Source organism: Pinus tabuliformis, chromosome 9 (genome assembly GCF_031772625.1).
Source record: "Pinus tabuliformis cultivar Carrire ecotype Pingquan chromosome 9, CPIR1, whole genome shotgun sequence".
Classification (NCBI taxonomy): Eukaryota; Viridiplantae; Streptophyta; class Pinopsida; order Pinales; family Pinaceae; genus Pinus; species Pinus tabuliformis.
In genome coordinates this window covers 545,880,215-545,896,527 of record NC_142307.1, presented here as the reverse complement: position 1 = coordinate 545,896,527, position 16,313 = coordinate 545,880,215, and the positions used below count along the sequence as shown (strand labels likewise).

Genomic DNA, 16,313 nt, shown 5'->3' with positions numbered 1-16,313 from the left:
CATGGGGCAACAAGCCCTCATCTTCAGCAGTTAGCCATGAGGCTCCTCTCTCAGGTGACTTCATCCTCTTGTTGCGACAGGAATTGGAGCACATATGGGAATTTGTATAGTGTGAAAAAGAGCAGGCTTGAGCAGTCCAGGGCAGAGACAATGGTGTATGTGCACACCAACCTTCGTCTTATTTACAGGCAGAGGGAAGAGAGGTTGAGGGGAAAGACAAAAATGTGGGATGTCTTTCCTGATGATATGGGTCTGGACAGCAGTGTTGAGTTGGCATTGGCCAACATAGATCTCAATGATCCAGTGCTAGAGCCTGTTAGATTTTATGATGGTGATATTTTAGAGGGGTCATCCCTCCACACCAGTAGATGCAGAGGCGACTATGGATACAGGGGAGGAGGAGGATGCAGAGAGCAGTGGTGACCATGATGATGAGGACATTGATGCTGATTCTGATGATGACCATGAGGATTGTTGACTCACGAGTCAAGGGCTACCTATTGCCTTGAGGCTTGTATACCTGTAGTTGTTTTATATTTTTTATTTCTATTTGCCATTGGCATTGCACTACCTATGTAACACATTTTGATTTGATGACTTAATGAGAAAACTACAGTTGTCAGTGTCTTTATCTTACTATCTTGTAAGTTGTCTTTCATTTATGAATCATGATTTATCATTTTATGTGACATGTATTTGGATTTTGTATGTACTATGCATGCTAATTGCTATAATGTTACTTTGTAAACACTGAATAGTAAAACTAACATCTAGATGAAGATCTATGTTTGAAATCAATGAATTTGTATCATTAATGAGAATTTGTGTAAGAAATATCTAATTTTTAATATATATATATATATATATATATATATATATATATATAATGAATCCTGCGTGTCCTGTTCTGGGGGGTCAATGTGTCCGAATCCGACTCTCGAATCCCCGTATCCTATGAATACCGAATCCCGTGTCAGGTGACTTAGGCTAAAAGTGAAGTCTGTTGGAGGAAGGACTCAACAGCAAGATGTATCCTACTGTAAAGTACAGTGAGAAAAAGGAATTGTCCCACTAGGAGCAGCTGTTTGTACAGGGCACTGAAAGGAGCCATCCCCCGAGAGTCTTGGAGACAAAGGACAGCCAGGACAGGAGTAATGGAGCTGATCTTCTGTGGACAACAAGACTGAAAGGGCTGATTGAAAAGGGAGCTCAACCAGCAACTAAGTTGTGAGGATTGTCTTTGATTTGTGGGCAGATTGAGGGTCTGAAGGATTCGACCTCAAGCCCTAGTTGTACCTTACTGTATACTATGTATACTAGTGTTTATCAGGGGTTGTAAAGGGCCATGATCCCTGGTACAGGAGCTCTAGCGTTTTCTTATTAATGGAATATTGAGAAATATGATTTGGGCCCATATATTCTTGTGTATTATTGTTGATTTCACTTCTGTTATTTTTTCGCGGTGCAAAGTGCTTATAGTTTAGTATCTTCAGTGTGTTTATGTTCTAGTGTAGACACAGACCAGACCTGGGGTACAAGGGAATTTCAACACTAACCCCCTTGTAGCTTTCAGCAGCGCAAGTGGTTGTTTTGAATGGTGTATGGATGGTTGTTGGTGCCTTAGCTTCTGCGCGTTTTTGGTGTTCTGTTCAGCAACTCAGTGGTTGTTTTGAACAGTGTATGGATAGTTGTTGGTGCCTTAGCTTCTGTGCTTTTTTGGTGTTCTGAATTCTAATGCTCTCCATAGAAATTACAGACATTCTGTGCCCACCCTGCCTGGCAATTTGGAAGGACTTCTCTTTTCTGCCTGCCCACAGATCATTTTATGGTAAAGTTGTCCATGGTTGTGCATGTTTTCAAAATTGTGTAGCAAACAAGTAAAAGTAGTCAATATATTGCATAAAACCAAACCACAGCTGGAAAGGTGAACGGTGATGAAAAAGGGACCTTTAGTCAGTGGCAATGTTGCACGAAGCGGAAGCGTTTTTTGGAAGCGGGGACGCCGAAGCGTCATTTTCCAAAAATCTAGGAAGCGAAGCGTCCGCGGAAGCATCTGCTATATATATATATATATATTTATATTTTTTTGCATTTATACTCAAAACAAACATCCCAAATACCAAATTAATTGTAGAAGACATGAAAACATGCATATTTTTGCATAAATCAAGATAGATATAACATCCATTGTACATTAATGATCTAGAATCTAGATTCTTCTCCTCTTGTCTAGCCTTTGCCTCTACCTCGATTGTCTAGGGATATTAGTCAACATTGCCCAATTTTGATCAAACTACCTAATTCAAGACTTAAAATATGGTAGAAAAACTTAACATGTTTGATCAATGATTTTGACTTGATTGAAAGGTAATTTTTTGCTAAGGGCGTGCCGCGTGACAAAGGAGTTCAACAATTAACACCACCAACACTAGGGTACATATAGGGCTTGGTGCTCTTGATTAAATGCTAATCGCATACCTTCATACTTGATATAATCTAATGAAATGCCACAATCCCATTGATCCTGAATTCCTGAAAACTGTTACGTCTGCTGAATTTTGAATAGGATATGAAATTCTATTTTCTCCATATGGGAGCATCTGCTATATTTATATTTTTTTTGCCTTCATTCGTCACCCTAACCCAAGGTGGACCCACCCCCAACAACCAAACTCACCTAAAATTAAAAAAAAAAAAATTGAAAAAAAAAACGATTTTCTAAACGCTTTTCCGGAACCTTTTCTGGAAGCGTACGCTTCCTCCTCCGAAGCTCCACACTTCCTCCTCCGAAGCGCCACGCTTCCGACGCTCGAAGCGCCGTACGAAGCGCGCTTCGGCGCTTCTGTACAACGCTTCCAAATTTCCAGGAAGCGGCTAAAAAAGCCGAAGCGACGCTTCTAAATTCGGAAGCGCCGCTTCCGGCCAAGCTTCCTAGGCGCTTCCGTACGGGACGCGCTTCGGGGCTTGGAACCGTGGGGGGGGGGTGCGCTTCGTGCAACACTGGTTAGTGGATATAACATGCACAGTCAATATCTTCTACTCACAATTTTTGAGCAAGAGCTTTGAGTTGCATCATGCAATTGACAATCTGCTTCAGAGATATGTTCTTTTGTTCAACCACATCATTTTTTGAGGAGTGTATGGGACAAAATGTAGTAGATTGAACCCTTCTGAAGTGCAGAACTGCTCAAAGCAATTGTTCACAACTTCACACCGAAGGCAGAAATTGAAATATAGGAGTGTCTAAACTAGAGGGGGAACTTGTATTCCCACTGATCATTATTATCTCACCAATGTTAAGCCCAATGGCACAGAATATGAGGAGTCGGTTGGGCTAAGGGATATAGTCAAGAGATTTGCACAATGCAAACTTCAGGAAGAGGGGAGATATCTGGTTATGCACTTGTCCGTAAAAATTATGTTGGGCATGGGGCAAATAACCAATCCCTGTATCAGGTATTGCAGTTTGGAAGTGTTATGATGAGTTGACCATGAGGTAGCTCGAGTAAGATCATACTGTCTGCTAATCTATCTCTATCCACTCCAATATCTCCAATATTTGCACAACACTTGATACACCCACTAGCCATGATGGGTATAAAGAAGGATGCAATCAATCAACAACCTAATAGATCTGGTGGAGCAACATAGGGCCTGTTCCTCTCTAAAGAACAAGGCCAAACATCCCTGGTAAGGATAATGGAAGAAGGTAGAGAAAAGTTCTCTAAAAATGTAACATAATTTCAATTTCCAATGGCATACAATACACAGTGGGGTATGTTTCCCATTTCATTTGCCTCTCTAGGCCCATTTCTCATACCATTCCTGCTTTCATTTCACACTTTGGTATATAGATAAGTATTGAATTCTATCTTCCTTTGCTTGATTCAAACTCTGAAGCTTTCAATCTTCCTATAATATTTTGGTACTATAACTTATAACAATATAGAAGAGTAAGTCAAAAAAGCTTCACAAGAAATTTGGTATGGTGGTAGATACTAACTCATCATGTCTATCTTCACTAAGCTTCTTATGTAACGTTCTTACCTCATCCTCATTCTCAGGCTTCAAGTTGCTTGAAGGCATAGCATCTAAAACTCCAACAACCTGTTCAAAAGATCCAAATAAACTTCGAAATTCAGTTAGAAACTAATAAACTAAATTATAAAGGAAGACCAGACTCCCATTGCCCGAATAAAAACTTACAAGCAAATCAAGCAAGCATCTCATCTTAAATAAACCATCAGTTAATGGGATAAGTCACTATGACTGAATTGAAATTCATAAAGATGGCTATATCCTATAATATAGAACATCTTTCAGTCTGACTCCGTTTCCTCAATTTTTGATGTTTAAAGAACTCACTTGTGGCTCAAAACCCATGTCAATCATGCGATCTGCTTCATCCAGAACAACATAGTTACATTGATTCAGGACAGCATATCTGCAGGCAATTATGAAATAAAAGGTTCAATGGTCATTCATTTGCAAACATTTTGCCAGTCAAGAGAACCTATGCTGACTCCTGACCATAGTTTCAAATCGGAACACTGACGATCTCAGCATCTGAGAAGCATCAAAAGATGAAAACAGAAAATAATAATTACCTTCTTTCAAGACAGTCAAGCAGACGACCAGGTGTTGCTATTACAATTTCACACCCCTGTCATTTTCAAAGGTTAATAATTGCCTCTACATGCAAAACAAACCAGAGCCAGGATTTTTTAATAATGCAAAAGTGGATCACAATTGAATAAAGGATTTGGTTTCTTTACAACAATTACTTTTGCAGCATCAAAAATCAAGCTTCATATTTACAATGTCTAATCTCTTTGAACAAAACTAAGAGGCGCAATTGTTCACAAACCTGGCGCAATTTGAATCCTTGCTCCTCAATGGACTGACCTCCAACAATTGAAACAACCCGAATATCCTATCCAAATTGGAGAAAATTCCAACAATCAAACATCAAACTAACAGATGTTATATCACAAGCACCATCCATCAGTTCAACACAGACAATTGTCATCTAAATCAACTCAATATATGTTGTATTGTGTTAACGATTTGTAAAAACCATAGAAGCATTGTTCAATAAACAATTTTATCATCATGAAAAGCTGCTAAAATTAAAATGTTGAAAGAAGAAACACAGAACAATGGAAAAATCGACTTGGAATTTTTTTTACAGCACACCTTTGATTTGTTCAAGAGATCTCAAATTAAAATTGGATCAAAATACACAACGATTAGGAATTTAAATTTGAAATTAAGAGACATCTACACCGGCATATTTTAGATGATTTCGAAATAGAGATCTGCACTATGGTAAAGAATGTATATGCATACTACGAATAGACAAAGAACACTTGCGTTCCATAGTAGAGAATGTTTCGCTCACATGTCTTAAGAATATGTCTTTGTAAGAGCCATGAATGGCTATTTAGTATTATATAGATAACATGGAATGTGTGTAAAATACATATTGAAAAATGAAAGAACGATGTGCTTAGAACAACTCTCATGATAGTAAATATATATATCCATTGACTAGTCAAGAGTGTTAAGGGTATGAACCTTGCTGTTATAGTATTATTATTTATATTATGATTATCCTTCATACATATTTAAGTATGTTAAATTGCCTCCCCCTTCAAGGATGATTTGTCCTCGGGCATTAGTAAGGATGGGATGTTGTTGTCAATTGGGTTTAGCTTGAGTGATTAAGAGAAGCAGCATTATCCTTCGAACCTAGGTTCTATTCATGCAAGAAACATGTTAAGCTCTCAAGGAGTATACTGTTGTAACAAGTTTGAGGTCTATTGTTACTTGGACTTATGCCCTAAAGAAGCTAGGGCTTACTGTAGGTACCATCCTTGGAATGAAGGGGATTGCCTAGGGTTTTTGCTAGGATATGTTATTTGGAAAACAATGATGGGATGTTGTCAAAAAACATCATTCCCCCATGATGCATATTCTTTGAGTAAGTTTCAATTAATGAACTATTGAGTTATTGTACAGTGTACTAGATCGAAGCCTTTTTTTCCAAGTGGCTAGGATACTTTCTTGATCTAAAATGAGATTCCGTTCCCCATCCAACAAAGAGAGTTGAGATTGTTGTTGAGATTTGTAGCTTGGGAGGTACTCCAAAAGTTCAAACCCTAGGCTAGAAGGTTGTGGAGGAATTGGCATCACAAGAGCACTTGTGGGTTAAGAACCCAAGTGCGGGGGTTTTGCACCCAAAGGTGTGGGGCCAAAAACCATGAGAGATTTTGATGACTTGTCACATAGAGATGAAAGAGCACCCTTAAAGGAGCAAGGGGCAACTTCAAGCACCATGAGATCCATTGTCAAAGTGAAAATTTTAATTTTTATGTGTTTATGTGGGTAAAAAGGCTAGAAGATTCAAGTCGACCTTAGTTAAAGGACCATCTTGGAAGGGCTAGTCGACTACCCTAAGAAGCATATAAATAAAGGCAAGAGCAACATATCACAAGTTTGATCTCTGATTTGGCCACAGGTAGAAGGAACTCCAGCGAAGAAGAAAAGGAGGATAGTCTTCCAAGTTTTCAAGACTGTTTGGAGGGACAAGATACATGGGCAGCAGATCAAGGCTTTAAAGAGGAGATCTGGACTGTTTGTGCTAGTATGTGATTGAGTCTTTGTCTCTGTTTTAGGCCGCAGCTACTTCAGGAAAGATTGCAGCTAGATGTCCATCTCTTGGGAGGGCCGAGAGGCTTAGAAATAGGCCTAAACTAGTGTGCAACTTCAGGAAGGAGCAGTGGAGGTTTGGAGGCCTAAAAGGAGGAAACAAGACAGAGCTTGCAGCAGAAGGTAGGGCTGACGTGTGCCCTAATAAGTGCTCAGAATTGTAGAACAGCCACAGGCAAGGAGTGTAGGAGTCTGCATAACTAGGTATGTTAGCCTTCTTATAGTGATGACTGTTGCTAGAGGATAGAGTCCAGATTTGGACAGAAGTTGGGACAGTCAAAAGCTAAGTCACCTAACACGGGGATTCGGGACACGTAGGATTCAAGATTCGTGGTGTAGGATTCGGACACGCTGACCCCCCGAAACAAGACACGTTAGGATTTGTTCTATATTATTCTATTAAAATATATATATATATATATATATATATATTAAAATTAGATATTTCTTACACAAATTTTAATTAATGATACAAATTTATTGATTTCAAACATAGATCTTCATCTATAGCTATTAGCATGCATAGTACATACAAAATTCAAATAAATGTCAGTGGTACTGGTCACATAAATGATAAATCTATTAAAAATTTAAATCATGATTCATAATTCATAACTGAAAGACAACTTACAACTACAAGATAGTAAGATAAACACACTAACAATTGTAGTTTTCTCATTAAGTCATCAAATCAAAATGTGTTACATAGGTAGTGTTGGTGCAATGCCAATGGAAAATAGAAATAGAAAATATAAAACAACTACAGGTATACAAGCCTCAAGGATTAATCAGCATCATTGTCCCCATCATCATGGTCCCCACTGCTCTCCTCTGCATCCTCCTCCTACCCTGTATCCATAGTCACCTCTGCATCTGCTGGTATGGAGGTTGACCCCTCTAAGTCATCAAATAGCACTGGATCATTGAGATCCATGTTGGCCAATGCTAACTCAACAATGGTGTCCAGACCCATATCATTAGGAAAGACATCCCACATCTTTGTCTTTCCCCTCAACCACTCTTCCCTCTGCTTGTAAATAAGACGAAGGTTGGTGTGCACATACACCATTGTCTCTGCCCTGGACTGCTCAAGCCTGCTCTTCTTCACACTACTCAAATTCCCATATGTGCGCCAATTCCTCTCGCAACAAGAGGATGAAGTCACCTGAGAGAGGAGCCTCATGGCTAACTGCTGAAGAGGAGGGCTTGTTGCCCCATGATTTGCCCACCAAGAATAGGGCTTCTTAGCCCCCCTGTCTCTAATCACATCATAACCTCCAAATCGACCACTGCCAGTGGAAAGCTCTGCAAAGGCATCCTCCACCTCAGCAAGCAATGCACTATCCTGATAAATCCGCCTGAATGCCTCTTTCCTCCCCTGTGAGATTTCACCATCCATGTGAGGAGGGAACCTGTGGGAAGGTCCACCATTCAGCCACTCATGGCTGTAGTATTTGGGGTTCAATGAGTGATCCAAACAATGTAAAGGTGTACAATTCTTGTCCCATCTGCTGAGAAGAATATCATGTATGGTATTGCAAAAGGCCTCTGTTGATGTCTCATACTCAGGGCACTCACTCTGTAGAATAATGCTCCTCACAAACTCAATCATGGAATCCCATCCCTCATAAACCTCTCCTAGGATGGGTTTGTCTATATTTGCAACTCGAAGCAAAGAAACAGGACACAATTCCCAAAATCGCAACACGCTTTTGAAAATCATGACACGACCTCAAATTCGACGTGTCGGAAAAGGACACGACGTGTCATATGATTTGGACACAAATCCGGACCGAATCGTGTCGGATTCGCTGGATTCGGAATTTGTAGGGGGTTTAGGACGAATCTGGTTACTTAGGTCAAAGGAGCAGTTTATAGGAGGGCTGTAGTGACTTGTCCCAAGCCCTATGTACAGCCTCCTGAAGGACTAAGAGGGCTGTTAGAAGAGGCAGAATTGAAGAAGCTCAGGATTGATCTTTGAAGGACAAAAGAAGGAGGTCAAGAGCGTTGTTTGACTAGCCCTAGAGTGTTGGTTAGAGAAGGGCATCTACAGCAAAAGTGGGCAGCTCTCCATGGCCTAAGTGTGTCTTCATTGGCCAGCACAGAAAGACACTAGTGGGAAGAAGTCCCTAAGAGTTGTGTCCTTAAAGGACTAAGGAGCAACTAGTAGCCAAGAAGTCCCAAAGGAGCCGAGGAGCAGAAGTGGACAGTTGAGAGTTGTTCACAAACGGAGTTGTGAACAACTCGATATGAATCTCTATGTGTTGTTGCATTGAAGGACTAATGATCGGCTAAAGCGCAGTTGGAGCCGTGTTCAGTGACCTAATGGAGTTGGTTCATTGATAGATGCAGGTTGGTGTTGCTACAGATCGGGAGCCGAAGGACCGAGTAGGTGTGTTCAAGATAATACCTAGAGGACCTGAGAGAGTGTGCTACATTAGCTAGACGGTCAGTGTATCTTGTTCGGGAAGTTTGGTTGTCATAGTTGTTGACACCAAGTCCCAATTGTAGTCTTGTATCAATGGATGTATGAGGGTCATTGTATCAGTTGATGTATGAGGGTCAGTGTACCATGTGGCATAGTGCCATCATCTTTGTTAGACAAGAAGCTTGGAAGACATTATGGAAGCAACTCTTACATGACAGCTCCCATGTATGTGCTATTGAATTAATCTTCTTGATGATTTGATATGGACCATACATCTTGGGTGCCAATTTGGTCTTTTTCTTGTTATGGATAGTTGTTTGTATGGTTGAAGTCTTACAAACACCCAAGTGCCTTCTTCAAACTCTCTTTCAGGTCTATGTTGATCTGCTTGTTACTTAACTCATTTTTTTTGCATTCATGACCTTTTCTTTCAGTATTTCAATGATCCTGTGGTTCTCATCAAGGTGATTTTTCACTGCAGGAACGTTGATATTTAGTGCATGGTCTTTTAACTTTTGTGGTTCGTATCTATATAGGGATTTAAACGGTGTCATCTTAGTTGATGTTATGAAGTGTAAAATTAGACCAACATTTGATGGATCCATTTTCTTTGTTTGTCAACAACAAATATACGCCTCTAAGCACTTATTATAAATTTGTGTGCCTATTTGTTTGTGGATGATAAGAAGAACTCAAATTTAGGGATATTTTGCTTTGTTTAAAAAATTCCTTCTATAAATTACTTTTGAAGTTTGTATCTCTATCACTAACTATGCCTTTATGAAAACCACGCATTTAAAGTTTAAACACTACTTTACAGAAGTCTACAATTTTCTTAGTTGTCTCCGCTATACTAATGGCAATTCTTCTATGAAAACCATGGATATTTCTTCCCATCTTTTTATGTGGAATATGTAAGGGATGGAATAACCCCGGTTCTAATTCAGTGTGTTTTATTTCCTTGGCAGAGTTTGCACTCTGCTGCATATTTATAAATGTCTCTGATATCTATGTATACCCTTACAGTATAAAGATTGCATAACATTATAGCAGGCAGACACAGGAAGACACTAATGGGAAGAAGTCCCTAAGTGTTGTGTCCTTGAAGGACTAAGGAGCAGCTAGTAGGCAAGAAGTCCCAAAGGAGCTGAGGAGCAGAAGTGGGCAGTTGAGAGTTGTTCACAAACAGAGTTGTGAACAACTCAATATGAATCTCTATGTGCTATTGCATTGAAAGACTAATGATCGGCTAGAGAGCAGTTGGAGCCGTGTTCAGTGACCTAATGGAGCTGGTTCATTGATAGATGCAGGTTGGCATTGCTGCAGATTGGGAGCCGAAGGACCGGGCAGGTTTGTTCAAGATAAGACCAAGAGAACCTGAGAGAGCATGCTACAACAGCCAGACGGTTAGTGTATCTTGTTCGAGAAGTTTGGTTGTCAAGGTCGTTGACACCAAGTACCAATCGTAGTTTTGTATCAGTGGATGTATGAGGGTCATCATACCATGTGGCATAGTCCCATCATCTTCGTTAGACAAGATGCTTGGAAGACATTATGGATGCAACTCTTACATCACAGTTCCCAAGTATGTGTTATTGAATTAATCTTCTTGATGATTTGATATGGACCATACGTCTTGGGTGCCAGTTTGTTCTTTCTTGTTATGGATAGTTGTTTGTATGGTTGAAGTCTTACAAACACCCAAGTGCCTTCTTCAAACTCTCTTTCAGGTCTATGTTGATCTGCTTGTTACTTAACTCATTTTTTTTGCATTCATGACCATTTCTTTCAGTATTTCAATGATCCTGTGGTTCTCATCAAGGTGATTTTTCACTGCAGGAACGTTGATATTTAGTGCATGGTCTTTTAAATTTTGTAGTCCGTATCTATATAGGGATTTAAACGGTGTCATCTTAGTTGATGTTATGAAGTGTAAAATTTTACCAACATTTGATGGATCCATTTTCTTTGTTTGTCAACAACAAATATATGCCTCTAAGCACTTATTATCAATTTGTGTGCCTATTTGTTTGTGGATGATAAGAAGAACTCAAATTTAAGGATATTTTGCTTTGTTTAGAAAAGTCCTTCTATAAATTACTTTTGAAGTTTGTATCTCTATCACTAACTATGCCTTTAAGTTGTGTGCCTATTTGTTTGTGGATGATAAGAAGAACTCAAATTTAAGGATATTTTGCTTTGTTTATAAAAGTCCTATAAATTACTTTTCAAGTTTGTATCTCTATCACTAACTATGCCTTTATGAAAACTGCGCATTTTAAAGTTTAAACACTACTTTACAGAAGTTGTTTACAATTTCCTTAGTTGTATCCATTATACTAATCGCAATTCTTCTATGAAAACCATGGATATTTCTTCCCATCTTTTTATGTGGAATATGTAAGGGATGGAATAATCCCGGTTCTAATTCAGTGTGTTTTATTTCCTTGGCAGAGTTTGCACTGTGCTGCATATTTATAAATGTCTCTAATATCTATGCATACCCTTACAGTATAAAGATTGCATAACATTATAGCAGGCTTTGAAAAACCATATGTCTTACTAAAGGAGATTTGTAAGATTCCTTTAATGCTCTTATTTAAACTTTGAAGACATTGGTAGGCAGATCCTTCCTTTGTAACAAAGAATATTGCTCTTCCATACAAATTTTTAGTTTTGTTCTACATTTTTAATCATGGAAGTAGTATTTGAGTTTTTTACTTACCTTGTTTGAATGTTGTCTAGCCATTCTGGAATTAACACTGGCATGCATCTTGCCACTACACACTGTTTTCCCTTTTCTGTGTATGATTTCAAGATCAAAGCTTGCAATCTTCTCTGTCCATTTCCATCGTTCTGGTTAATGATTTATGTTGTAAGAGTTGTTGCCCCTTCAGGTGACACCCTTAGAGACACACTCTTACAGGGGTTATGTTGCTGCCTATAGGAGCTCCTTGCCCACAGTTGTTGCTGATTCATCCAGATTACTCATCTAGGTTCACGTAATCTGTCGGCTCAACCATGATACATCAAACGTTTTCCTCACTTTCAAAGGGCAGATGCAAGCATGTTCCCATGCAAATTGTTGATGATGTACACATATGAATTGGATGGAGTTGTGAGTTTTGACGAGTTGTGATAGTGATGTTTACTAAAGTAGGATTTACCAAGATTTCATGATGTATAATTTATTGGTTTGTCTCATCTCACTATGATTAGACATAGTTTACCTTTAGAAGTGTGTCATCTCCCATGGTCAAGGTGTGCTACTAGCTGACTTACTAAGGTGGCGCTTCATATCCCTTTCGTACATAACACTATCCAACCTATTCCCTTCACCTCCATTCCACTCACAAAAAAAGAGCTGTCCCCTTCATGCTTCGCTCTTCAAGGTCATCATTCAAAAGGTCTATATGAGAATAAAATTTTGAAAGCTAAAAAGCCTAATTGAAATTAAAAAAAATGCTGATAATTATCTGTAGAATATCTAAAGGTGCAGAGACTAAAAGAGTGAAATGAATTAAAGTGAAAAAATGTGAAGCCACCTCATATAAGGCTATCCCCCTAATCCTTAGCTTGTCTAAAGAAAAGCTAAACAAAGGGATGCATTCAATGCATAGAAAACTAAATGAAATAGCAGAAAGGGGAAATGGAAATGAAGCCATAGAATGGAAATGAATTACAAAGGTCCCCCTCAAAGGCATACACAAATATGAAAAAAAAATCTCCTAGATCTTGAAAGTCGAACAAGTAAAATGATGGAAGACAGATACCTCTATGACTTGCGGGTCATCATGAAGTATCCCCTTTACATTCCCTACCAGAAGTAGTCACTTAGTATGCATTAGTTAGTCCCCTTGGAAACATACTTTGTCTTAAGAGTTGATGTCATGTATAGGGGTCTATGATTGTCTTTCATAGGTAAACTTAGGAAAACTAATAAATTGTTAAGCCCTATATAAGCTCCATGTTAACCCAAAAGACCCCTTCTTAAGCCCTAGTTATTGAGTGATTACATTTCTATTGTTATATTGTTATGTAGGCTAGAACTCCTCACGGTCCCATTTTATTATAATTGTATCCTTTGTCTCCTATATATATACTAAGGAGACCTAGTCTTAGGATCATCTCTCTGTCAGGTTTATTTTCTGTAACTGGATTGTCGAAGGCTTCTAGAGATTTATTCAGATTTTACTACTTCATAATAATAAAACACTCAGATCTATTGCACCAGTTTTCCCACAATGGGTTTTTCCGGGGACATTTGTCCAAAAATAACAGTGTTATTGTGTTGTATTTTCATTCTTGCTCAGTCTCTTGTTTCTGCATATAAATTAATTAAGTGAAGGTTGTAGTGTATTTATTTCAATATTTGTCGTAGGAAACTACAAATAACTTGTTCATGTAAATCTAACAAGTAGGAGAAATATCATCAATTGTTGCAATAGAGATTCCAGTTTAGGAATTTTCACATGGTATCAGAGATGCAAGTGGAACAAGAAGAACAATGTCAAAGAACCCAGCACTGAGCAGAAGAGGGAGATCGAAAAAGCTACAAGAGGCAGTAGTTTGAAACACCAGAGGGTTTGTGCAGTCCTAGCCCAAGGGTTGATTTTCGAGGCAATCTCTCTCTGAGTGAGTTGACAAAGAGGAAAGACTCCCAGTTCGAATGTTTGCCAGGGCAGAGGGAGCAGTGTTGAAGCCCCAACATGAGGAGAAGTTGGTGAAATGCAGATTTTTTTGCAGGCAGTTTGTTGGGCAAAAAATCGTCAGAAGGGGGAGGAGAAGCACGATTGAGGGATTTTCTTCCTCAAAGAATTCCTAGCCAAGGAATTCGAATTCTCACGAGCTGAGCAGCAGCAAGGAGCAACAGTTCTACTAACTCCAGCAGGAAGTGTGTAGGCTAGCCCAGCAGCAACGCAGAGGAGAGAGGAGGTCATTCGACTTTCTATTTGTGGCAGAGATGGCAACCAGTGGCTTGAGGGATCAGGATAGGTTGGACAGAGCATCCAACTATGTCATCTGGAAGGATAGAATGCAATTCCTTCTAGATGAGCATGCCCTCAAGACATATGTCGACAACATGGTGGTTGCGCCTACAAATGCAAATCCGTTGAAGAAATACAAGGCTGAGATGGCGAAGGAGAAAAGAATGGTCTTCGACGGAGTGAAGGATCATGTGGTCTGTCACATCGCTAGCAAAGGCACTGCTAAGGAGATGTGGGATGCGTTGTCTAAGTTGTATCAGTGATCTTCCGAGCAATGGAAGATGTACCTTGAGCAAAAACTGAGATCTACTTAGATGTAGAAGGGGAAGCGTGTGGATCCATTCCTCACAAAGCTTAAGGAGACTCGCGATGAGTTACCTGTTGTGGGATCTACACCTCAAAACTCAGATTTGGTTAGACTAGCCCTCAATTCTATCTCAGATGAGTGGCAAGTCTTTGTCCAGCGTATCCTGGGCAGGGCAGCTTTGCCAAATTGGGATGAGATGTGGGCAGCTCTCAAACAAGAGGAGCTGAGGAGAGACTTGGTCAAGTGCAAGCTTGACGAAAGCAACAGCAGTGGGTCGAAGCCCAAGGAGGAGAAGGATAATACAACACTCGCATCAAAGTGACAGCAGGAGCAGCAGAGACATAAGAAGGAAGTCTCGAAGATAAATTACTTCAGGTGTGGTGAGATGGGTGACTACGCAACTCAGTGTCCTCTCAGGAAGAAGGAAAAGGATGAAAAGCACGATTTGAAGGTTGCGCTTGCGAAGATCGAGGAAGAGGAGTTCGCCATGACAACCAAGATACCTCCAGGAGGGAGGTGGGTTGATTTGAAGTTGTAGTTCGAAAGAGCTACAAATGGGCAAGATCCTTAAGGAGCCCACCTCTTGGATCAATTCCTTGCTACAGAAGCCCAAATCAGAAGTAGCAGGATGGACTAGTGTCAGACGGTGCCGAGGAGTGTCGAAGAGACAGTTGCAGTGGCTAGAAGTGCCAAACACTGAACAACGCAGAGCAAAGTTGACAACAATGTAGATGGCATAAAGCAAAGGTCAGCAACATCATAGTGGATTCAGAGGGTCAACGCAGAGAATAGCAACAGTCAGGTTCCAACATTCATGTGGTATCATACTTAACACAATTAGTTCAGTAATTTGGGTTGTTCTTCATTGTTGATGCAGTAGCAACCGCAGTTTGCAGTGCCAGGGAAGTTGGCAGTGGCAATGGAAACACATGCAAAATTTCAGAGGGAGTTGCAGTATGAATGCAGTGTTGACAGTGGCAGAATCAGCAGTAGTACAGATGCAGTGTTGACAATGGCAAAATCAGCAGCAGTACAGATGCATTTGCACAGTGATTGGTGGACCGAATGTCAGACATCAGTAGCACAGAGGAAGATGTTATGAAGTCAGGGTGATTTTTCAGTGGGAGGCATTGCTAGAGCACATTCCTCGCTAAGAGGGAGTGTTGATTTCTAGTAGCATTGGATGTGCTTTAAGTCTCAAATTTTGTAGGGAGGCTTGGGCACATGTATTCCAAAGAAACCAGAAATCGTTTTGGGAAATTCCACCCAAAAACAGTTGTATTAAAATAATTAATTATTTTTAAAGGGACCCTAAGTCTAAACTTAGCAAAATAAAATAATTAAAGGGTATTAATATAAACCATGGGTGTAACTTCTACAAGAAGACGAGGATCAAGTAGAAATGATCTTAGCCATTGATTAGCTTCTAATCTAGGTCGTTGAATGTCAACGAGGAGATTATTTAAGAAGGCTTGAGGGTCATTTGTAAAACACATCAAGAGAGTTCAGAAGATCAAATTTATGAAGCACAACAGTTGTCGGAGAGAGATTCGAAGTGAGCTTTTGCAGTGAGGGGCAGGGATAGTATCAGAAGGGAAATCTTTCCCAAGGATACTCAGCATAGAAGGCAGAGGGAGATCCAGCAGTATCAGCGATGTGCCAAAGGGGCTCATGCAGAGACAGCGCAGAAGCCAAGAGGGAGTCTGAAATTTGCAGAGGGAATTCGAGTTTCAGAAGTTGGGAGTCGGGGTGTGAGACAAGGAGGCAGAAATCAAATCACCTGGGCAGCAAATCAACTAGCCAGAAGATTGACGCTGTCGTAAGAGAGCTTGACGTTGGGCTAACGCAGAGGCAGCGTAAAGGCAACCAGAAAAGTCGG

At 39.9% G+C, this 16,313-nt stretch overlaps 1 protein-coding gene across 5 annotated transcripts in view; it reads right to left on the bottom strand.

Moving 5' to 3' along the window:
- LOC149149675 (P-loop containing nucleoside triphosphate hydrolases superfamily protein) overlaps positions 1-16,313 on the bottom strand; it is a 358,770-nt gene that overhangs the window by 41,681 nt on the left and 300,776 nt on the right. For all 5 annotated transcript variants that reach the window (XM_089445854.1, XM_089445858.1, XM_089445855.1 and 2 more), the window contains 4 exons: positions 4,868-4,933; positions 4,608-4,663; positions 4,366-4,444; positions 4,048-4,107 (listed from right to left, as the gene is read on the bottom strand). In XM_089445854.1, coding sequence (XP_089301980.1) covers positions 4,048-4,107; positions 4,366-4,444; positions 4,608-4,663; positions 4,868-4,933 — 261 coding nt within the window. The remainder of the gene's footprint in view (positions 1-4,047; positions 4,108-4,365; positions 4,445-4,607; positions 4,664-4,867; positions 4,934-16,313) is intronic.